This window comes from Acartia tonsa, chromosome 5, assembly GCF_053477335.1.
Source record: "Acartia tonsa isolate MP-2025a chromosome 5, ASM5347733v1, whole genome shotgun sequence".
Lineage (NCBI taxonomy): Eukaryota > Metazoa > Arthropoda > Copepoda > Calanoida > Acartiidae > Acartia > Acartia tonsa.
Genome location: NC_137264.1, coordinates 22,223,346 through 22,249,344, shown reverse-complemented (window position 1 = coordinate 22,249,344; position 25,999 = coordinate 22,223,346). Strand labels below are relative to the sequence as shown.

The 25,999-nt window shown below is 30.2% G+C and overlaps 1 protein-coding gene across 2 annotated transcripts in view; it reads left to right on the top strand.

Annotated features, from left to right (window-relative positions):
• The window catches only part of LOC145319051 (protein Fe65 homolog), a 113,461-nt gene extending 88,945 nt beyond the window's left edge, over positions 1-24,516 (top strand). For both annotated transcript variants that reach the window (XM_080160876.1, XM_080160875.1), the window contains exons 17-25: positions 2,431-2,518; positions 2,742-2,867; positions 9,841-9,988; positions 16,099-16,215; positions 19,874-19,984; positions 20,496-20,646; positions 20,835-20,937; positions 21,411-21,457; positions 21,628-24,516. In XM_080160876.1, the coding sequence (XP_080017002.1) occupies positions 2,431-2,518; positions 2,742-2,867; positions 9,841-9,988; positions 16,099-16,215; positions 19,874-19,984; positions 20,496-20,646; positions 20,835-20,905 (812 nt within the window). In that variant the 3' untranslated portion in view covers positions 20,906-20,937; positions 21,411-21,457; positions 21,628-24,516. The remainder of the gene's footprint in view (positions 1-2,430; positions 2,519-2,741; positions 2,868-9,840; positions 9,989-16,098; positions 16,216-19,873; positions 19,985-20,495; positions 20,647-20,834; positions 20,938-21,410; positions 21,458-21,627) is intronic.
• The last annotated feature ends 1,483 nt before the right edge of the window (positions 24,517-25,999 follow it).

Sequence of the window (25,999 nt, the reverse complement as noted above, 5' to 3'; positions counted from 1 at the left end):
CTACACCATTTTTAGATTAAAGCCTTATAATGGTTTTAGGCTATTTTTTTGCCCTCTACTTGTCCCTTCGAATTCAGAAACCCTAGATGTTAGGGGCACAACCGATAGTATTTGAATATATTTCCAAATCCTTTATGTAGGAAATATTGAAAATTATTTAGTCCCATGAGCTTTAGGAAATGTTGACTTACAATTTGTAAAATTGTCAATACTTTCCATAATTTACTAAATTATTGAGATTCACAGGGAGGGAGGGGACATTGGACTGTTTGTTAAACTAGTACCCAAATTTTTTAACATCGTGATCTTTGGGTACTTTAAAAAAAATTTATTGGTTTCTTTACAGTTGATGTGTTCAAATTTTTGAACCAATAACTTTGATCTATAGAAGGAGTAATTTTGTCACTCTTTAGTTGAGATGTATATAAATTCATCGTCCATTGTCTTATCCCCTAAGATCCCTAGGAGTTACAATTTTAAAGATTTCATGATCACCATAAAAGTACTTTTAGAATCATTCTAAACACTAAAAAACCTATTACATAGATTCTTAAAAGAGGTTTAAATAAAAGAAATACATATCTGCATCTCACTATTGACCAACTAAAAAAGAAATACGAAGGGATAATATTTTAAGTTTTAGGTTTCTGTGACGTTACAATGAAGTCTTGAGTTACGAGATTCTATAATCCCCCCCCCCCCATAGACGCCCCCCCCCCAAATAAAAAAATGCCTCTATGAAATAAAGATTACCTCCCCCCCCAAAATGAGCTTGGGGATGCCGTAGGCACCCCCAAAATTTTTATTTTCAAATTTACCCCCCCCCCCCAAATAAAAAAGCTTGGACGCCCCTGCCCCCCCCCCTTTACTTTTTTATGTGAATATTTTGTATGAGTAATGTTAAATTATCAAAACTGTCATGCTAGCATAAATTGAATAGCTCAAATTTTCTGCTACATTAGAGCAATTTTTTTAGCCTACCTTCAATTTTTCTCATTTCTGTCCTACCAATATATAAATAAAAAATTTATTCTTTTATGTATCTTTATCTTTTTTGGTTCCTATAGGCTTCGCCACTAGAGGGACTTGATGTGATAAGAGCGATTGATGGTACCCTCCCTTAAAATAGTTATAAAACCTTCTTACGGCCTATGAGAAGCTTAACTGCAAAGGAAAACTATATCGGTTCAGCGGTTAGCAAGATCCTTCGGTACAGAGACACACACACAGATGCACAGAGATCTCCTGTTGCTTTATTATAAAAATATTTTTTGTAGATTTTATATCTTCTCCGAATCTCCATGCATAGTTTAAAGATGGAACAATTTGTAAAAGTTTTTTATTTAGAATTAATATAAAAAACTTTTGATAAAATTTGTTTGAACCGCATTTTGTTTTATTGATTTAACTGCATTATTTCTGTTGGGTGTGTAAAAGTGGGGGAGGGGCCGAGGGGGGGGGGGAGGGTACTTTTACTAATTAAAATTATACTTTTACTTCCATCATAAAAATAATTTCACTTTTTTTTATGACGTTAATGCTTGGCGGAAGGTATTAATTCTCTCTAAAATATTTAGATCTGAATAAAAGAAAATAATACAAGCAAAAAAAGTTTAAGCTGCTTTAATATTTTATGTAATCTAAAGGAGGAAGGAGGGGGTAACTTAATACATATCCAAAATAATAGCCAAATACCTACACTTGACCAATACATATCCTCCATAAAAATTATCTTACAATATGACTATATTCCTGCAAATATAATTTTCTCTTCCTCAGTATTAGTGCAGAAAACGTAGATTGCAGCTTTTTTTATAAAGAATAAATGCAATAAACTTTGCGCTAGTCAAAGTATTTGAAAAAAGAATGATCTTAAAAATTGTATCATTTAGCTGATAAAATAAAGCTTTCGCAAAAAAAACATTGCCATCCTAGGGGAAATTAGTCTAAAATAATTTGTATGGCCAGTGGGTATATTTCCTGAAAAGCGGAACCTGAAAGGTCCAGTGGTTAATGGTACATTCATTAGGACAGACGATAGGATAGACAGACATCTTTCTACTTTGCATTATTAATTAAATAAACATGAACGAATTTAACTTAATTTTGTTTTTGCGGAGGTTATTGGACAATTTAAATCAACAGCAAATGTTAGGTATGAAGAAAAATGCGCAAAATTTTTACATCAACTTTTTTAGATTATGTTTATTTCTAGTATTGATTATCAAGTTATTTTGAACTGATGGAAACAAGGGGAAAGTAAAGAAAAATAATGAAGGGTAAAAACTGCATTCAAAGGATATTCTTTTTTTCATTTTATTTGTATAAGTAATTATAGTTTTAACAATATATAAGTAACAAAAATAACAATTTTCTTTGGAAAAAAAACTATAACATAATGTAAATTAATGTGTGTTGTTTTTGCTAGGGTGTGGGGTGTTGGGCGGGATAATGGCAGAGACTTTGCTTATGTGTCCAGGGATAAGGTCTCCAGGAAACATATGTGCCATGTATTCAGGTATATACATAGATAGATAGATAGGAGACACTGCTTATGTGTCCAGGGATAAGGTCTCCAGGAAACATATTTGCCATGTATTCAGGTATATATATATAGATAGATAAACAGACAAAAAGATAGATGAATTGCTTGAAATTATATATGGCTATCAAATGTAATATTATCTATGTATTATAATTGTCCATTTAGAATAGCCGTATTAAATATTTACTATTTTTAGATGTGAGGTTGGGGCTCGAACTATCGCCAACGCCCTGCGGGACATCTGTAAAAAGATCCTGATCGAAAGGTCCCTAGCCCAGTCTTCAAGCAAACTCACAGAAAAACTTGTTTCCACAGAAAGAAAGTAAGTACTTTTCTGCATTGGTTCTTGGAACAAACAAAAAGACATTGAACAATAAATTAAATACTAAATAGTCCCCAAATTTTGATAAAAACTAAGACCGAAGACAGTCCCTCAAAAACTCAGCATGTTACGCCTTAAAAACGAAGGATTATCCATCTCTTTTTTAGGGGTTTTCTTTCCCACTCCCCCTCTCCTCATCCCTCATTTTTATGACGTCATTGGGGGACTTTCTTCGTCTTCCTAAAAACGTTATCTTATTCCTTAGCTTTTAAACTTTGGGTACTTTTGAATTTTGATAGGTTGGTTCAAAACTAGCAGTGTCTCAACCCTTCAACCAATAATTATAATATACAGAATCTTCAACTAGCTTAATTTGAGTTCAAAGTGTAAAAATCACTTGCTCTCATTCGTGAAAAATCTTTTTTGTAGCACGTTTTGTGTGATACACTGTTAAAAATAATTTTTTTTAGCATCAGATAATACTATATATTCTTCACATTAATGTATAGTATCAATCCGTACGTTCTAGGAAAAAAACCTTTTTACGATACAAGGAAGATTCCAATACTGTATTGAGTATTACTTAGTGTTCTATGGAGTAACATGTAGTACTAAATAATGTATTTGTCTGTATAGTATTATCCAATACGCTCTTTGGAATGATATTCAATACGGTAGAAGTAAGTTTTTAATACTCTCCTTCAAAATTTTTTATACCCTCTATCATAATTTTTGATACTCTGTAGAGTATGAAACTGTTTTACTTTGGATGAAAGATCAGTTTATAATATATGATTATTATATGTACATATACATTTTATTATATCAACAAACATACCAAGCAGAGCCATAAAACATTAAATTAAATGTAAATTTAGTAAAAAAATGACTTTAAAGATGTTTAGGACTAAACATGATCCTTAAAAATAAAAACTATGGTCAGCCATAATTACAAAAATCAAAACTATAAATCTCAGCATAAATAGTAACATTTCATCTTTGTCTAAAACGACCAAGCATTGAAACACTTCCATGAGAGGTGTGCACGAATGGTGTCTGTTTCAATTATTTTTTACAGTACAGATTCGTACCCTAGAAGGTATGAATAGTTACTATTTTAATAAACTAGTATTGTCTGATACTCTACAGCGTATCAAATAGTATTAAATTAATAAACATTTCTGTAGCGTATTTTCCAGTACCCTAGAGTGTATCAAATAGTACTATTTTAATAAACATTTCTGTAGCGTATTTTCCAGTACCCTAGAGTGTATCAAAAAGTACTATTTTAATAAACATTTCTGTAGCGTATTTTCCAGTACCCTAGAGTGTATCAAATAGTACTATTTTAATTAACATTTCTGTAGCGTATTTTCCAGTACCCTAGAGCGTATCAATCGATACTAAAAAATGTATGGGTTCTGTATAGTAATAATTATTGTGTTCTATAGTATTAAATAGTGTTATATATTAATTATATAGTTTTAGCGTACTTACGAGTCCAATACTCTCCAGAGTATCAATTGATACTAAATAAAAAAATTATTTTTAACAGTGTATAGAATTGTTTTTACAAAAATTCTATTTACTTCTTGATAGTCTGATTATGAAAGTGTACGTTAAGCCGTTTGACCGTTTAAAATGGTCATAAATTTGTGTAATCAAAATAATTAGAAATATCTAACAAATGGTTGTTGTTCGATTTTCAATCTTTTTATCTTGAACAAAAGGAAATCCTCCAATGAAATATCTGAAAACCAATTTATTTGTTGTAATGTAGCTTCTATATAATTAAGTAAGTCTGTATGTATGGGGTATATCCTGGGGATAAGACAATGAATGATGAATTTATTTCAACCTTATCTACGATAAAAAAAATTAAAGATTAATTGAGGAAAAAACAACCTAATAAGGATGTATGAAAACCGCCTAATATTTTAAGCGACGAATGAGAAACCAGTATATTTTACAGAGAATATAGTTAATGATTTTCTCATTACTAATGGTGCTCTACTTTTATAAATGTTGTCATTCTTGATACAGGACCATTCATCTTTTGCAAATTTGGACATAAGAAATGTTTACACAAATTATATGTTTTTAAAAAAGAGAAGAAAAAACATGAATAGCAACAAATTTGGAGAGCATCATTCGTTACGGTGACTTAATTTTGGACGAGGGCGAGGCCATAAAAAGAGGACCCATGATGCAGCGGGTCAAGTACGTGTGCGTTGAGCTTGAGCTGGCCCTGGTGGCTGTCATACATAAGTGTCTCGTCCTAGTCACACTACTTCGGTGCAAACACTAAGAAACTATGGCATTAACACGGACAAATTTTTTATCTTTATTTTTATCACATTTAATGTGAGAATGTTGCTATTATCATATTCAAAATAAATGCTGTAATAAGCTTTAAAATATTTAAACACTAGTCTCTCATTGGACACAAAATGACTTCCAATAAGAAAAAGGAATAAAAATATTGGAAAGAAAATTATTTTATTTCAAAATTAATTCTTGGCATTTTGGAATAAAAAATATAGGGGAAAGAAAATTATTTATTTCAAATTTATTTCTGGTCTTGAAATAATATTCATTATTTTATTTTAATTCGAGTGTCAACCAATAAGAAATAGGCATGCTGTTTTAAAAGTTTGGAATAAAAATTATTATTTTTTGTCAATTCCTTTTTTCAGAGTATAAAATGAGAATAAATTTTCCAACATCATTATTGATTTCTAATTTAACATTTCATACAGTGGGTAATATTTATTTCAACATTTTTTGTCATTCAAAATCAAGTGTCACAAAAATAATAATATTTAACATAAAAAAGAAATTTTTAAAATAATTTAGTTTTCTTTATTTGTTGAAGATTTAAGCCCAAGCTTTTTCTGAGGGGGGAGACCCCCCTCAACCCCCCCTCTCCTGAGGGGGGAAACCCCCCTCGACCCCCCCCCTGACGCTCTCTTCTTTAAATCTTTCATTATTTCTGTAATTTATTCTAACTATCTTATAAATTTCAAAACATGAGATAAAAAGGAAATAATTTGCTGTACATTATTAAAAAAAATTTAAAAATTGTAAAAAAAATTCCAACATGATTTTTAATTTTAAATACAAGAATATTTTTTCCTATATGATATGTTAAATTTAAATACAGGAATAATTTTGTACTGTGGAATTGAAGAAATAAATGCTGTACATTAGAGTGGCTTGATTTTCAATGATTTTCTAATTTTAAATGTGCTACATACACTTTCTGTCTGAACATCATATAAGAGACAAAAAAATGAAAAGAAAATATTTTGAATAATGGGGAGGCTCGCTGATGCATGTAAACTTTTAGAAAGACACTTGTGGGGAGAATTTTTTTTTTTTTTTTTTTGGGGGGGGGGCAATTATTTTTCTTTCAAAGTATAGCTTTATGCACCTTCCCAATTTTGTCTTAAAGAGTAGAATAAGAATAAAAAATCTGTTTTTAAAACTATTGATCCTAGCAAGAAAAATCCATAAATAAATTTAAAAACCAAGAGATTTTACATTTAATTTAAGATTTTTCATGCTTGGATGAATATTTTTTAAAACCAATTTGATATTCTTATATTAATCAACAAGACAAATTCAAAAAGATGCATAAAGCAATACTTTGAAAGAAAAAAAGTTGCACCTCCAGAATAAACTTCTAAAATTTTTAATGCATGGAAACACCTTCCCCCCATTTCCCCTCAAGGACAAAATCAATTTTTATATTTAGGTTTCTTATATGACGTTTAAACTGTAGATGTTGATTACAAATTCAATGTCCAAAATTGATCCACTCTACTGTACATTGTTATAATTTAATATTTGATGTGGGTATAAACATTAGACATAGATGGTCAATCTGACCCCATTTTTTCTTGTTCACTTTTTGTTGTATATAAAATACAGCCCTATAGGCAACATTATTTGCAACTAAATTTTGCAATGATATAATTTTTAGAAAGATAACTTTATTATAAGAAGTTAAATTATTTATAACTAACTTATTATATGTTGTGTCATACGCTTCACATTATATGATGGAAGAAATATTTTCTTCAAATATTTCACCCAAGGAAAGCTTTAACCTAAGATATTCAACAATTTATAGCTGATACATAATGTAAACAAAATTCCCTTGTGCTGTCTCTAGGTTATCTCTATTGTATAAATGAACGTACAAAAGAGGAGGAGAGAGAGAAGGAAATAGACAGAAAAGTGAGGGAGGGGGGAGGGGGAAGAAATATAGAGAAAAATAGACAGAGATATTTATTGTTCACCCTTAGATGATGTAAATTTTTTGATAGACTTTTTTGAATTTAAGAAAAAGATAGAGAATGAGACAAAACCAAGTATCATATTTTATTAATATTGCTTATACAAGAAAGGTCATTCAAAATTATTTCACCAATATTAAGGTCAAGTGACAAATATTTAAATTTCCACCTACTTCGCCCCCAGAGGGGGCAATAGTAGAAGGAAAATTCAAATTTTGATCACATGACCAAAATTGTTGAAATAATTTTAATATCCTTTCTAGCATTCACAATATTACGAAAATATGATATATAACTATTAAAATTTTTTTCTTTAAAAACATAAAAGATAATTTAAGGCCATTTAACATTTTAAACTATTTTGAATGATTTCCTTCTTCTAAAGAAAAGTTCATCTTAAATTTAGGCTGTAGTGAACCAATAGGCCGCTTCTTTAAAGAGCATAGATCTGCTTACATATGAAAGAAACACATTTTACTATGTAGAAAAAATTTATTGCTGTAATGTTTGAAGAAGTTTTAATCAGGAACAAGGGTTAAAAACACTAGTTTTCCTTTTTTTAAGGGGTTTATTACATTATTTTATTTATACGTAAACATTATATTGGCGTTAAGTTAGGAAAAAAAAATTTTACTTCAGATAAACCATCTCTTATCCCTGATAAGCAAAAAATGTATTGTTTGTTTGAGGCAAAAACTTATTGGTAGGAAAAATGCTCTGTAGAAAACTTAGAGTACACGATTTATAAGTTTTAGTATAGATACAAATAAACATTTTTAGAGACAATAAAATATCATTTACTTCTATACTTATTCCTCTATTAGTCGTTATTGCTTCCTGTGTTTAATTGGTTCTTGACTGTCTTTTTTTGTGGCCTTTTATTAGCCGATAAAATTGGTGTAATTTTTAAATTTTAGAATCGCATCTGCTATATAATTAGTTTGTAAATGGAGGAAATTGATTATATTATTCTTGGAGGCCTTTTGGTTTTAGGATTACCAAGCTTGGCAAAGTGCTCATATAGCCACCCCTATAAGAGAGGGGACATTAAAAGTGTAAATTATTCTGGTACCAAAAGTTTTTATAAACTTTAGGTACTTTATGTAAAGCTTGATTAAGTTTTACAAACATTAAGTGTCAAGACTTTTCCACCAACGATTTTAATATACAGATATTAATTAATGCTTTAAATTATGTTGTGACCCATTGTTTTATCCCTTATGATCTCTGACTTTTTAAAAAGTTAACGTTAAAATGTTCATAAAGTCAAAATTTATGAAGGTCGCAAAGCGGTTTAACATTAAAAGATTTTCCATCATTTTTATTTTCATAAAAAAGTTAGCATTTTAAAAAGTTTCTAACTTCATTCTGGTTTGAAGATTTTGTAGATAAAAGGTTGGAGGATTTTTTATTTAAAATAATTTTAGCTTTTAAAGTTTCTTTAAACAATGTGTTGGAAAAAAATGGCAAAAAGAGGCCTAGAAATAATCTAGAATAGCAAAGACCTAACATGTAAAACATGTATATATATTGTTGTTATATTTTGTCACTAAGTATCCATAGAACACTGGCTGTTTTGCAAATTAATTAAATGAATTTTGGTTAGGTAATTAAAGAAGCATAACCATATCCAGGGGTGTAGGAACTTTGAATTTTACAAAAAGGTTTCAGAATAAAGTATAAAATTTATAGTTATTCCTTTAATTAGGGTAGCATTTTTTAAGGAAAACATAAATACAATTTTGGTAGAAATTGTAAACAATTATACTACAAACCCAACAAGATGTTAAGAAAATTTTGTTTAGTACATTTAAAAAGCAAGTAAAGTTTAACTTTTGTACATAGTTCTCAATTTGTAGAATGTCCTATATGTTATCACATAAAACTAGGATGACAACATCCATAAGTAGCGCCCGACCGCCATGATTGTTTTTTTATAATTAATTATGCTTCATATTGATAATACGTGACTAGAAGTTTCATCCTTCTCATTTTTATAGCAGCTGAGAAAATCACGTCTTCTCCAAAACGTTTCAGACAGACGGACATTTCGAACTTTAGAGTAGCTTCTCTACTAAAAAGGCTATGGCAAAAGTTTTGGTCATAGAACAGGTTAGCCAGAGCAAGAAATGGCCATCCTAATTTAAATATATATTTTACTTTTTACCTTTTCTTTCATTTCTGATTAAAATCCAAACTAAATCCAAAGCATCCACTTTAAATACTCAAATTTCACACCCATTATTTTACATTTTAAATGCATATAATCTCAGCTGTAGATTTTCGAACAGTACAAACTAAGATTATAATATCTGTAATACAAATGAGAACAATGTCTAATTGTCAGTGTGTCAGCCTTTTCATATATCTGCAGACTATCTGAAGCTCAAGATCTCATTAATAGCTGGAATGACTTGGCTCTGCTTTTTAATATTTTTTTTTGTAATCAGGCTTTGGTTAGCCATGTCAGTGACTGTATCTTTTGATCAAAGAAAAGCATAGTGGTTAAAACTAGAGCTAAATAAAATATGTGATATGAAGTGATTTATTGGCAGTACAACAAATGACTTGGCTGTTCTTTTTGTTTCTTAAGTCAAGTTTCTGAAGATAATTAAGTATTATAAATCAGGTTTGAATATTTCAATAATTAGTTAATGGGTGATTTATTTCAGGGAGCGTGTAAATTGTCGGCCAACTAGCCTGGCTGTTGAGGGGAGTGGTAGCACCGGCAAGAGAATTGTCCACGCTGTTGAATCCTTTCCCACGCCCATGGAGGAACCTAGGAAGACCATGAAGGCCTGGTATCTTGGTAATATCCAGGTAACGATATGTCGATTCATAGATTTTTTAAGCAAAGCTTTTCTATATTTACGGTTCCGTCCCTTTAGTTAACAACATGATACAAGAATCACAATATCAAATTAGAAGAAAAATGGGATCAACTGCAGTTGACGGTAAAATATTCCTGGTAACGAATATTTTTAAAATCTATGAATTTTAAAGGCTGCTAGCTGTCAAACGGCTAAACGTACAGATCATGCCCGCACACTGTTTTAAGCGGCATAAGAAGCCCTACAAATAATCTGGAATAGCCAAGATCCAATGATGCACAGGGAAAGTTTCATTGAAGAAAAAAAATGCGTAAAGTATGTCTTTTTCGCGCATTTCTCTGCACTGCAAGAAAATTGTGCATTATTAATTTATGGCTATTCCAGATTATTTGTAGGCCTTCTTATGTCGCCTAAAACGGTGATCTGTACGTTCAGCCGTTTGGTAGCTAGCAGCCTTTAAAATTCATAGATTTGATTTTTGGAAATATTTGTTACCAGGAATATTTTACCGTGAACTGCAGTTGATCCGAAAAATGTTCTTATTTGTGAAGTGTATATGCTGTCTGGGAGGTAGAGGGGGAAATTGGAAAGTAAATTAAACAGGTTTCCAACGTTTTGTAATAACCATTACATTTTGTATAGGCTCAAAAACTTTGGGCACTTCTAAATTTTTTTTCTCTGTTGAAAGTGTAATTTTATTTTATTCAATAAAACAAAAAAATGTGTACCTTTCAAAAATTTGATACCTTTCCATTTTAAATTTGATGACAACATGTCTCTTGCATATAAATATGAAATAAAGTTTAGCCTGGGGCCCATTCTGTATTTAGCCGCCAGATATACACTCTTCTAGATAGATATACTCGTTTAGGTTTGCCAACGTTTCCCCCAAAGACTAGCATAACCCCGTCAATTCCGAGTTTTCGCACAATAGTCAACCTTTTAATTTCACGACATTTGTCTGGATTGCCTAACTGTGCTTAGGTGTGATTTGCTTCTATTTATGGACCAAGGCATTACTCCTTATCTAACTACAGCAATAGTAGGTTAAATTTTAATTTCTCTATTTTAACGTGAGGAAGTAAAGACTCTAACCCGTAACCTCCCCGACAGAAAGCTTTCACTTTACTAATTAATTTTAATACAGCGCTCAAATTACAAATTTCCAAATTACTTTATTGTCGGCAAAAAATTTCTAAGTTTTGCAATTGCAAAAATCATATAACATATACGAAAGTGATGACCCACCACTCGTTCATAACTTTAAAACATCTAGCTTTAAAGTTTGTATATACATATGATGGGAAAAAATGAAGGGGTTTTATGCCCTTACAGTAGCATTAAAGGCAGGAATCTTAAGGGATCAGACAAAGATTTTTTTTCTGGTGACAAATTATTCAAGTTTTTTACAAACCACCAAGAAGATTCAATATAAGTGCACAAAGTAAACCTTCGAATAAAAGATTGTATTTTAATACTCTGGGTATCACTATAATTTACAAACCTCTGTCCAATCTCTCTCTACATTGCATTATAGTGACAACGTATTATTTATTTGGGAAACAGGCCAGGGGTAAAACATGTTAACAACTAAATGACTGACTAACTAATAGACAGACTAATGTGTATAACTTAAAGAACATCTTTTCTTCGCTTATAAACTGAACAGATAAAGTCTAAACTACATAAATCCTGATTTAAGTTTTCAATTTGAAAATGTTTTCGAGTCTGGTTTATCTATTATTTACAGCTATAAGTACTCATTCAAAACAACATAAACTTTTTTTTTACGATATTTTTAAAGTTGTAGTAAATACATGCGGATTTACCTATTTTTTGTAACTGTGCCCCTAGCCTCTATTAGATACATCTTTTTGGGTTTGAGGAGGGGATGTCATGACCCTAAATCCATCCCAAGACTTTCTGAAAAGCACAAATTTATTGGTCCACTAGTTAAGGAGATATATTGCTCAAGACAAAATAAAACATAATGCGAAGATTATGCTTAATTTATATTTAATTTAGTAACCCTGTTCTTGCTTCCCTTATTTTTACACAATTGTCCTTGTTTTAGAATCCATCTTTAGCTGTATTTTGTTTTATCTCTATTTTTTTATACCGTTCTCCATATCTATGTTAAGACAACCTTTGAGTTGAAAAGAGTTTGTATTTAGTTAAGAAATGGAAAAATAGTTGGTTGTTTTCCTCTAGAGCCTCGTTGAGCCCAATTCTCTCTCCCCCCCCCCCTCTCTCTCTCTCTCTCTTTTTACATTATTTGAAAATGAGTGAGTGGGAATATTTTATGTTATTATATGTCAGGTTGTTTTAGGTAGATTGGGTACTTGGTAGCTAGCCCCTCAGGATTAAACCCCCCTGCAGGGATTAAACAGACATAGGGAAAAAAAAATAACCCCCTTCCCTTATTTTTAATTAGTTTTAAATGCGGGAGGTTCGGTGATCGATAAGACTTTAAGGAAAAGTACCAAATAGTTTATTAAATTAAAATTCTGTTTCTCCAATTCGCCTGGGGTAGAATATTCTCGATGTTTGAGTCAACTGATTCTATACTTTTACAGGTTCACTAGAATATGTCAGTACGTCTGTCTTATATCTCCACGTGGTCTGAAGGGTGAGGGTGAAACCATTACAAAATACTTTAGTAAAAAACATGGGCTCTAGCACTAGGATTCAAAGAAACAGCGGCGGAAAACATACTGTCAAATATTGTTCTTGTTTTCATTTAAACGTTGATAATTTGTCTTAATTATTTACATAAAAAGTTTACATCTGAATTATAAGAGTTATTATAACAATATTAAATTAAAACTAATCCAAGATATTCTCTTATAAAAAAGTGTCAGTTGATTGAAAAGCAGAAGTAAAAAGTTATTGCTGCGCTATTTGACTAAGTGGTTGTCCTTCGTGAAGGTAATTTTAAAAATTTGACAGAAATTCTATTTCTTTAAAATAACAAAGAAATGTAACAGACTAAGGTATACATTTTGCTAATTTAGAAACAGTTTGACCTTAAAGTAGCATTTGTCAAAAAATATTCAATTCAATCTTATTTAGCAAAGGAGAGTAGAATAATAAAAAAATATCAAAATTAAATTTTTATATGGTATTATTTATTATACCCTTAGCAGATGATTTCTCTAATTGTTAATAAATTCCTAATTATCATTCTATAATTTTTTACTTTAGTTTTTTGACGATATATTATATAAAAATTATGGTATAAAATTTTGTGACAGACTAAAAAACCATAAAGCTAACTAAACTGCCTTTTTATGTGCATTCTTTTTATAGCTTGGTAAATTTAGGCTTAAGCAGGGATAAAATAATAAAAAGTAGACTCATAAAAATTATATTACTGTAAAAGTATATAAAGTTTCAAGGCAACTTTTTAAAATTGGCGCAGCAGCTATAAATGACTCCATAGTATGTCATACAAATTTGATAAAACTGTATTCCCAAAAGAATATTTTTTCTAAGAGTATCCATAAATACTGTTTCAAAGTGTATGCTTCTAGGGTAACGTAAATTAAACAGGTATTAAAAGTACATAAAACAATCCCAACACAAACATACAGCTTCCCTAAAAAATAATCCAAAGTCAAAAGTAATTCTTGATATATTTTAGTCCAATGATATACTTACTACTTGATATAATTAATAGGATTCTTAATATTTACCAATTTTTATATTACAAAGTAAAAAATTCACTTAAAATTGCAATTATTTAGTCGGAGAGCATTTGTTCAAATTTTGTAAAATGTCTAAAGTTCATTTTCGACTTACAAACCTATTCCTTTTTGCCAGGACTTGTAAAAAGTTATGAGTAAAAATGCAATTTTATTGTATAATCCTAGAATATTACTATAGCTTAAAATATTATATTACACAAGCGGATACGCCCCTAGAGGGGCATTAGGGGAAGTGGGTAATTCAACTACTTTCTTTGTTTTTTTAGTTTTACATTTTTATCACTTAGGATTGTTGTGGCACCCTCCCCAAAAATAGTTCTAAACCTTTAAAGATCCTATACAAAGCTAAATTGTAAATGAGAACCATTTCGGTTTAGCGGTTAGCAAGATCCTTTACCACAGCCAAAAAAAGCTTAATGCTTTAGGTATATAATAGGATAGATTAGATGTTGTACATCTATCCTTACTAACGGCATCGTCCAAAGCAATTCAGTTCTCTGTTCTTTAAAATATCCTTATAGGTCTTTAAATAAAAAAAACTATCTTTTGCTTTAAAACAGACATCTCATTACTTATTATATACCTATAGAGAAAAATTTTTTTTTTTTATTTTTGAAATTATTTTAATACAAAATTTCTCATACTAAAAAGCTAGTTGTATTATATCATTTATTAGATAATCAATTTTTTTCTCCTACTATTAAATCCGCCTACACATCTTTTTTTCTTTTAGAACACATTCATTTTATTTATATTGCGTCATAAATAATGAAAATTACTTTTCTACTGATTTTTAATTATTTTTAAGGGCGAAGCTACTCTGATATTATCCTTCCGTCCTTCTGTCAAGTTCTTTCTCCTGAATAAATACAACAAAACCCTTCATACTTAAGAATTTATTTGTTATTTTATCAAATTACGTATTTTATTGGTTTTCTTTTATCAGTTTACAACATATAATCAAAAACATATTACTAAAGTTATAAATTATTTACAAATACTGCACAAAAATTATTCAGGTTTATCTCATGTGCTCTAACTTTCTTTGTCTGAAGAATTTTAGCTTAGTAGTTAAACCTATTAAATCTTTTGTTTCTTTTTTTCTCTACATCTTTTAAAATATGCCTTTACTTTCATCTTAACATCTTAAACACCTTCGTCAATTTTGGACGTAACCATCTCTGTTTTGTTACAGAAGCAAATTCTTAGCCATACTGAAGAACAATGTTTCGTATTATATCATAGACATTTTTCCACGAATAAAATAATAAAAAATAACAAACACCAGTTTGGATGAAACTCAAGTGCACGTAATTTTATGTTTTTGGCATTATATTATGACACAAAATATTAACTAATAGAATTTAAAAGATTAAAAAAGTACAATATAATAACAAAAATATTTAATTCTGTCTTTTTTAGTAACAAATCTAATTTAATTTTAGTATTAATATATGCTTAATTGAAATCTGAAGAGTTTTAATGCAGATAAAATTCTCTATATTTAGATCTTTTGTTTTAAACATAAAATTCCATTTACTCTAGTGAAAATTTTATATTTAAAGTGCATTTTAGATAGTTTCCTTATGTACAGGGAAAAGGGGTAGGTATTTAATAATTTTCAGGGGTTGAGGAGAACTTACTCTGTTATCCAAAGTATTTTAAGTGCTTTATCTTCTTATTCGTTGGATCAAAATCTTTGAGTACTCTTATTGAATTGTGATTTGATTGGTTCCAAATTAGTAGTTGGGACAACCCTTCAATCATCAACTAATAATTATAATGTACAAAAAATAATTCAATTAATAGTCCATTATCTTATACTCTAAGATCCCTGATAACTTTATTTATTAATTGAAACGTTGTATATGTTTAAAAGAGTGTTAGCAACAGAATAAACCTATGGCTGTGGCTCAAAGTATAAAGTTCTCTTATAGTTACCGGGAGGACTATAGTTTAATGTCATTGCCCGATTGTTAATAGTATTCCAAATACAAAGAAATTTTCTTGGATAGTACAATTGACAATAAATTAATGTACAATAAAATAAATAACACTTCCTGTAGGTTTATCATGGATAAGTTTGAACATTGTTAGTTTTTACTACCCAATCAAAATTTGATTAAGATCACAAAGTTAAAAGAAAGGGAAAATGTTTTTATAAAACTTTGGAGACCAGTATATTTTACAGTCCAATGTATCCTTGCAAACACTCAAATGTTTAAATCACTTTGAAATTTGAAGCAGTAAGATTTTTATAAGAAAGGTCATGCAATCAAAGGGTTAATTATATATTGTCACACAGGCTTGGGGACATCCTAAAAGATTCAATTCACCCCACCATGAGCCATAACATAAATTTGACAATGTCCAACGAATTATATTGTTTAAGGTATCTCAGCCGAGCGGCATGGACACCATCAACGCGGCCATCAAAGAACTAATGGAAACCGTACCGCAGACAGAGTGGAAAACTGCACAGGTGTCTGTGGCCCCCAGCACTGTACAGGTAAGCACCTGACATAACAGCAGTATTCCTACCTATTATTAAGCTTAGAAAGGGACCAGGGATCTTAAGGAATAAGACAACGAACTTGGGTACTAGAATTTACATTCGTATGTCCCCGCCATTGTTGCAAGGGACGGATATTCTTTATAAGAGATACAGAGATTGTGGTATGGAAGATTCATGTAACCTTTGAAAGGTTTGAGTAGTTGGAGGTGTAGTTTTTAAGTTGTATGTATGTGCTATATTCTAGCTTTCTGTGACATTTTTTAATGTTCTTTATTTACAAGATGAATATTTAGAATATTGATAAAAAATTCATGCAATCAAAAGGGGTTATTCAAAAACCTATCTATTTCCCTGCATGTTAGCTAACACTGTGTATAAAATTAAATTATCCACTAGTGTATACTAAAATTAAATAAAAACAAATTTCCAGATTAAAATAAGATATAGAACAAAGAATTTTTTGAAAAAAAGTTTATTATCTTTTAAAAAGGGAATCTTAAAAAGCCAATAGGAACAAGCATTAAAAAATATGCCGGTTGATTTTTGAAAAAAAAATCAAAACCTTTTGTTTGTTCAGCATTTTTTGAGAGAAAGATTTCTATGAAAAAAATGATCAACTCAATGGAAAATACCCTAAAATCTGGCTTTTACAAAAACTAAGCTTCTTTAAAAAGAGGGAAGTCATTTTCTAGTAAATCCCGTAAAGGTGTGTGTTATAAGGCCTAAAAATAGTAGTAGAACGATAAGGTGCTCTATATATTTGTATTCCCTATTGAATAGAACAATAGGGAAATTTTTTTTTTTTTTTTTTTGATAACCGTACCTGGAATATCTTTAAAAATAAGAAATTTCTATCAAACGCTTTGTTTGGCTCAAACTGACAAAAATTTAAAAAAATATAATTATAATAATAATGTTTTCTATAGGTACAAGGTAAAGGTTAAGAACAATCTATACCATTAAACAAAGGAAGAAGACCTATAGAAAACATTATTATTATAATTATATTTTTTTTAAATTTTTGTCAGTTTGAGCCAAACAAAGCGTTTGATAGAAATTTCGTATTTTTTTAAGATATTCCAGGTACGGTTATAAAAAAAAAAATCCCTATTGTTCTATTCAATAGGGAATACAAATATATAGAGCACCTTATCGTTCTACTACTATTTTCAGGCCTTATAACACACACCTTTACGGGATTTACTAGAAAATGACTTCCCTTTTTATATATATTAGGTAAGTTGCTTAGATGAAAAAAAATATTTCTTAATGGAATAGAAATTGGGAAAAAATGTTGTGTAATTTCATTTTATTTGTTTGCCTTTGTTGTTAAATTATGTTCCTTTGCATTAGTAAATAAAACAAACATCATGGACAATTAGGTCTAAAGAAATTAGCAAAGGAAAAATAAGGTAAAAATGTTAATAAAGACAAGTTTTGGTAGAGTTACCGCAAGTTTGGGTGTGGGATATACCATAAATGACTACAATTCAAAATTTGCTTTAGATAATACTAGCGGCTTCGCCCCTAGCCTCTAGGGGCTTTGCCCAAGAGGTAATTAAAAAATAAATAAGTACCTCTGGTTCTGTCACATTTTAAATTAACTGCCTAAAAGACCACCACAGGACCAGTAGGAATATTCCTTGAAGATTAGAATCCGATCGGTTCAGTGGTTATCGAGATCTTAAGGGACGGACGGATAGACTGACGAACAGACACACATCATTCTATTTTGTATTATAGATTGGATAAATGACTATTTTCCATGTTATAGAGTAGCCTCGCAACTAATAATGCCATAAGCAATGAAATTTTTTGACTATATACTAAGGGTCAGGTCAAGTACGTCCAAGCTTTATTTGAGGGGGTAAAATGGGAGGGTTTGAAGGTTTTAGCAGGGGGGGGAAGGGGAGGTGTGAACACCTCTATGGGTCAAATAGTAAAATAATGTCAACTAAAGATAATTTAAAAGAGATTTTAAACTGTTGTACTGTAGGATAACACTGTCAACACAAATCTCTGTTTTTGAAATTATTTTGGCATCCCGTGTTTTCACATGTAAACTTAATTCAGTAAATTATCAAAATACCGGAACTAATATTATTATCTTGTTTAAAATAGCAAAGTTTGTTTAAGTTTAAGGGCTAGGTGCAAAGAAATGGGGGAAAGTATAAAGACCAAGGAGTGCACTCTATGTTTTCTTTAAACAATAATTGGGGTATGGAAATTGTGAAAAAGTTCGAATCCCCCTATTCCTTGACCTTCACATAACCATGACAATAGATTTACAAAAATATGTAGGTATGAGGTAGGTTTTGTGGTCTAGTAATGATTGAAAGGATTTTTTCTGAATATTTTCATTATTACTATTTTAAGGTATACTTAATGTACATTTATAATAAATATCAAATTGCATTTAATGCAAATTTACTTCGAACCAATTACTATTAAAAACTTTTTATTCCAAACTTAAATTGAAACAAATAAACAAAACAAGGAAATTCATTTTTAATTGAATCTCAAAAGAAAATATTTAGAAGTTTTAAATGTAAATATTTGCGTGCATCTATTTAAAAATAAATAAAAAGAAATTTTTATGGTTAGGTGGTGGGGCGTGTGTGAGGAGGGGGGGGGGTGTGCGGGGGACTGAAACCCCTGTAAGAAAAAAGCAAGGCGTTTATCCATTCATTCTGAAAATTTTGTAATATGAGGATTTTCAAAACTTTCAGGGGTTTAAAAGAATAGGTTGATCTATTTTGAAAATAAATTTTCCATATTGAAGCCTTAATATCAATATATAGCCACACTAGTGGCTACGCCCCCTTAAGGCCTCTAGGGGCACCTTCTCATCCCAGTACCTATGAGAAGCTAAACTGTCAAGTAGAAACATATCGATTCAGCGGCTAGCGAGATACTACTTACACACACAGAGACAGACACATAGACATCTTGTTACTTTTATATAAGGATTAAGATTTGACCTGCTTTAAACCTACGCAGTACACAAGGTGGTCTCAATTAGCACACAAAAACTGACATAATTAGCAACAGTGCTGTTAAAAGTCTAACTACAGTGTGTGTGTTTTTTTGATGGAACAAAACTTAGGCAAAAATTAGGCACTTTAGAAAACCAAAGGAACGATTAGATGAAAACCATGAAATGTTTTTTTCCGATACAAAATGTTCCACGTTAAAGAAAATAATAAGATATTGATTATTAATTGCTGTCAATGGTTAGTGGGTTATATTAAGCAATACTTTTGTTCCATAAAAGAAGCACAATGTATAAAGTTAATATTTATTTTACTTATTCCCTTAGCCAGTGCAATTTTGGTAAAATTCAATAAACAATGCTTTTAAACCTAAAACATTTTTATCTCCAATTCATAACTTCATCCTATTTTAAATTCACATCTCTGTACTGTACCTATTGATTTTATAATTTTGCAAATGCTTCATATTTACAAAAAAATACATTTTAGGCCCAATATTACCTTTTATTTTTTTGTGGACTTCATATTCTTTCAAAAGTTAGACATAACATAGATCTTGATTTATATAAATACAAACAGTAAAAATAATAAAACATAGAAGAGGTGTAATATAATTTTTGCCCTTCATGTTCAATATTTATATCATTTAATGTATTTAGATTTCCTTCCTGGACGGCTTTGAGCCCATTGACTGCAGGGTTCGTTTCCTGTCCTTCCTGGGAATTGGTAACAACGTGCAGCAGGCAGCCTTCATTATGCATACCACACAGGTAGTAACAGCCATGCTATCTGGGTTAATTACTGCATGTCACAACAGAATTTGATTATGAATTAGGCATACATAGTTGATCGTAATGCTATATTTGATGAAAATAAGATGTACTCTGATTTTTATAAGTTGGCGGAAATAATCAGAAAATAAGTTCAAATCCTTCTTATGAAGTAGTATGTTGTATTTTTGTCTGGCTGTGTTCACATTTATCTTCAATTTTAATATAAATTTTTAGGTTTTGGGATAATTGTAATTTGTTCCACACGTAAATGGGAGAAATGTCCAAGGGATCATGATTTTAACAAACAATTCTACTTGAACATTTTCCTACAACCCACTTCCTTCTTTTTCCTCCTTCTTATCCACTTCTCTTTTGTTACAGCACAAAACAAGTTTTACGGCCCTTATATATCTAAATTTTCAACAGTTTCAAATGGAAATAATTTCCCGAAACACAGCCCCTGCTAACTATCTTGTTGCTATCTTTTACTAACTATCTATATGTCTAGGACACCTTTGTGTGCCACGTGTTTCATTGTGAGCCAACCGCTGGACCGCTGTGCAAGACCATAGAAGCTGCTTGTAAGCTGCGCTACCAAAAGTGTTTGGACGCACGGCCCAGCCGTCCGGAGCCAACCAGTTCAGAGCGAAGCTCTATAGGTAAGTTTTGAGAAGTAAAATTATTTATTAATTGTCAACAAAAAACGTAAAAAAATAATAGGTAATTCGCATACAACAGTCAATAAAACAATACATTTCAACTTGTTTTCTGTTCGTATTGGAGTTTAAAGCAATATCTCCTTACCTTACGTAAACGTTGTCAAATTAATCTTAATGTTTTTTTTAAGGGGCCACAATAAAGAACATGTTTGGAGCTTTGACCAAGAAGGGCAGGTCCCCAGACCTAGGGGTCACGTGACAACCATGGGATGCCTCGGATGCGAATAGTAGGTGAGTAATGAGTAGGTCCTAAGTAGGATACTAAGAAGGTCCCCATAGTTGCCTTGGATGTGAAAAGTAGGTGAGTAATAAGTAGGTCCCTAGTAGGTCCTCATACCTATAGGTAATGAGTAGTTCCCTTGTAGGTCCCCAGACCTAGGGGTCACGTGACAACCATGGGATGCCCCGGATACAAATAGTGGGTGAGTAATGAGTAAGTCCTTAGTAGGATACTAAGAAGGTCCCCATAGTTGCCTTGGATGCGAAAGTAGGAGAGTAATGAGTAGGTCCCTAGTAGGTCCCCATACCTTGGGGTCACGTGACAGTTGCCTCGGATAGTGCGAATAGTAGGTGAGTAATGAGTAGGATCCACGCCCTCTGGGTCACGTAACAACTAAAATATGTGAGGTTAGCAAACGGTAATACATTTTATTCTAGAATAGTTAGTTAGAAATATTACTTCAACATATTTGTTTTTGTTTCAGACATGTTCCATTGACCCCATGTCCAACAAGAGCTCCTAAATTTCCAGGTAAAAATAAATTTTAAAACCTGCAACTCTATATCTAACGCATGATCGTAAGTTCGTTTCTCTATATAGATTACCTAATGCCTTTTTCTTTATAAAGTTTTTAATTTTTGGTTTTTACAGAAGCCATTGTTTATATGAAATGCATGATGGCTTAATTTTCATTTTTTCAGGCACTGAAGTGCTGAGGAAATCTTTTTCAACACCTTCCCTCAACAGCATTCTAGGTTTTATTGACAACAGCAGTCAGGCGGTCAACAACATCCAACAGCCGCCACAACAGCTGCCAACTTGTCTTGAGACTGACTCTGACTAAAACAGCTGCTTCTTCCCATTTTTATGAGCTTTTTTACAACTGCATAATCAAAGAGCTACCAACTAAACTCTTAACAAGCAGCTGAATTTACATTCAAGCCAAACCAAACCATTATGGTCATCACTACGGTTTTAAATCAGAAATTCCAAAGCTATCTGTATTAACAACAAACTTGATCAAAAGAGCAGAAAATTTCAATTTAATACCAAAGGAAAAAAAGCTGTTTTCTACCTAGAACCTAACAATTCAACCAAAACAAAAAAATTAAAATAGAAAAATCCTAATAAAACAACATAATCATAGAATTAGCTTTTTACAAATATTGATGGAAGGTGTTTGTTATAAGCCAAATCATTTGTTTGTATTGTTTATTTTCCAAAGAATCCTTTACATTTATTTGATACATTATAATATTGACTAGTAATCCTTTTTCTAGTTTTAACCTTTGAAAATTTAGCTGTGGTATTAGAAATTGGCTACATGTGTAATGTTGTTTGTATGTTATTTCATATGGTATACATACTTTATTTAACCCCATTTTAAATATGAATTTAATTATTTGACTCTGAGAATCTAAAAACAGAGTTTATTAAAAAGAGGGAGGTCATTTTCTAGTAAATCCCGTAAAGGTGTGTGTTATAAGGCCTAAAAATAGTAGTAGAACGATAAGGTGCTCTATATATTTGTATTTCCTATTGAATAGAACAATAGGGAAATTTTTTTTTTTTTTTTTGATAACCGTACCTGGAATATCTTTAAAAAATACGAAATTTCTATCAAACGCTTTGTTTGGCTCAAACTGACAAAAATTTAAAAAAAATATAATTATAATAATAATGTTTTCTATAGGTACAAGGTAAAGGTTAAGAACAATCTATACCATTAAACAAAGGAAGAAGTCATTCTTTACAGGTTGATTTATTATAATTGTATTTTTTTTTATTTGTGTCAGTTTGAGCCAAACAAAGCGTTTGATAGAAATTTCTTATTTTTTAAAGATATTCCAGGAAAGGTTATCAAAAAAAAAAAAAAAAATTTCTTCCCTATTGTTCTATTCAATAGGGAATACAAATATATAGAGCACCTTATCGTTCTACTACTATTTTTAGGCCTTATAACACACACCTTTAGGGGATTTACTTGAAAATGACCTCCCTCTTTGTTAAAAAATTATCCTCAGTAATTTTCTTAAATGAATTGATGAAATCTATGATAGCTGTAAGTAATCACATTACAATTACATTGAATAATTTAGCATTTAGTATGCATTTATTTACTTGCTTAAAACTTACATGTAACAGTTTTCATGAAATGGATTATGATATTAACAAGTTTTGATTAAAAAAATTAGCTCAATTTGAAGAAGAAAAAAATTGATATGTTTGAATTTAAATCAATTTTATTTCACCAATTATTTTTGTTATTAAAGAAAATTGTAAAAAGTATGACATTGCTAGTGATTTAATCTCAATGTAATTGATTTTCATTTGTTGTTACAATAGATATAAGATATACGTGGATATTATGACAGGGGGAAAATTTTAATAAATTTAGGTGTTTACATGGAAATCTTTTATTGATCAGTAGGAGGAAAGGGGATGAGGGGTTTTGTTATTTCAGGCCGCTGAGCGTTTCCATTGATTAGAGAGTAACATCCAAGTAATAAAATTTCCATTGTTGTTACATATATGTTTATTTTATTTATTTCATGTTGTTAGAAAAATTTATTTTAAAAAATTTTCAAAATTATCAGAAGCATTATTTAAATTTTATTGCTTATATATTTTAATAGATCACTCATTTGTTAGAAATTTAAAAAAAAAATTATTTGTTATCTGAGTATTATTTATTTGACCTTCACATATTATTTTATATAAAATACAAATTTGATTTAAAAAGTTTTTGTACATATTTAATTTTTTTATAGAACGCGCCTTTGTAAAAAAAAAATGCCATATCAGTTGTTTAATGCTATTCTAAATTCAAATTTACATTAATAAGCAATTAAGTATTTCTTTTTTTTTACATATAATAACTATTCAAGAAATTAAACTGAATTGTCCAATAATAATGATTTTTTATGTCTTTGAATGATCTAGTTGTTGGTTTTTTTTTATTATTTTTAGTGGTAAAATAAACTACATTTTGTACAGCAATTTTTTAATACGTTTGGGTTTTGAATTATAAATTAAATTTAAAATTGTTAAAGGCTAATTCTTATTAGTCCAATTATACTAATATTATTATACATAAATAGTGCTTTGAATATTAACAATAAGTTGAGAACAGGAATAAAATTAAAAAACAATGAGAAAAAATTTCTTTTTTTTTTTAAAGAATCTTAATATCTGTTCTTGAAAAACTAACTAAAAATTGATCACAAGTAAAAAAAAACTGTTTATGCATTCGTAGATTTTTAATAATAATTATTAATGTTAATTTATCATTTGATTATTACAATGAGAAAAAAAGACAAATATTTTCAAGTTTTTCATATGGAATAATTGTTTATAAAATAGAAGTATAACTTTTGATTTAAGAAAATAACAGAAATCAAAAAATTTAAATTCTATTGTACAATATTTCATGTAATTTTACTTGAAATGTAGGGTTTTTTTTCTCATTGTAAAATGAATTGGTATTATTAAATAAAAATGATGTTTAATTTGAATGTGCATCAACATGAAGCGGTTTTCTTGTAAATAATTGCATAATATTAACAAAATAAAAAATATGCTTTTATAAATCATGTCTTTTTAAATTGATAAAAGTGCTGCTACTCCAAAAAAAAACTTTATCTTATGTTTGTAATTCGAGGGGATGTATATCTTTCCCCAACCCCCTTTGACAAGTGTCTTCACCCGGCCCCCTTAATACAGCAAAGGGAAGTGCCAAGATAAAGAGTTCTAACCAACTGAAAATTTAGGGGGATTTTAAAAAAATTATACCAAAACATCCCACAGGTCACACAAAAAAGACGACATGTCATCCCGTCAAATAATCTCTAACTCACTGAGAAAAATTCAGTGCTACCTTACAGAGTAAAACACTAGAGGGGGAAGGGGTTAAATTACTGTCTGTCCCCTTTCCAAGAACCTTGTGCCGACTTTCAATAGTGTCCTTGAAAATCAACGAATTGCTTCGAGAATATTAGCGCTACAAAAGAGCAGAAAGCAATTTTCTAACAGACGGAAAAAGTTCTTGGAAATGGGGTTAGGGGGGGGGGGAGGTAGTTGTCTGGTTAAACATCTATACTATAAATTTATTACCTAACCAATAAACAGAGGGGTAGGTTTCTGGTAGAATCCGTAAAGGTTATGTGTTATAAGTTAAAAACAGTAGCAGAACGATAAAAATGTAGGTTAACTTTTTTAAAAAAAATTGTCTATAGTTCTTTTCAATAAGAAATACACATATTTAGTGAATATTATCGTTCTACTACTATTTTTAAACCTTAAAACTTTACGGATTCTACCAGAAACCTACCCCTCTCTTTATTGTGTTTTCTGTAATACTTATCCCCCTACAAATTAGCAAATTAAACATGAAGTCTAGTGGTTTTAGGTCCTTCGGCCCTCAAAAGTTACTAAAATGAAGGATTTGAAAGTCATAATTCTTTGCTCTTATGCTCTTTTAAGGTTAGGTTAGGTAAAGATTATAAGAGCCACATGGAACAACTATTCCTGTGTTTAAAAAAATATGTAAATAACTACATTAAATGTCGTTTTCTATAAAAGAACAACTTTTGACCGGACAAATAATTGTGTGTACAAAATTAAACTCAACTTTAGAAGCAGACAAAAAATGTAAACATTAGATTTAGAAATTAGTTGCTAAGTTAAAATAAAAAAAGAAATGCTGAAAATAATAATTTTATTGACAAGTTCTGTTTGAATTTTACAACCATTAAGAAATTCTATTTGTTATAAGAAAATCTTTCTTTGGTAACCTACTTAATAAAAGTATAGCCTTGTGCTTGTTCAGTAAAAAATCTTTGAAATATAAATACAAGTACATATATATGAACAAATTTTAAAAGGTTGACAATAGACCTAGCCTGTTATGGAGAATATCCAAAATGCTATATGACAAATTTTAACATTTTATGAACATGTTACAAGTTTTTCTGACTTTTACACTTTTTTATTGCTGTAATTTTGTTATCGGAATAGTTTAAGCTTGACATATGTATTAACTTGAACTACATATGAAACAAATAGTTCTTTTTT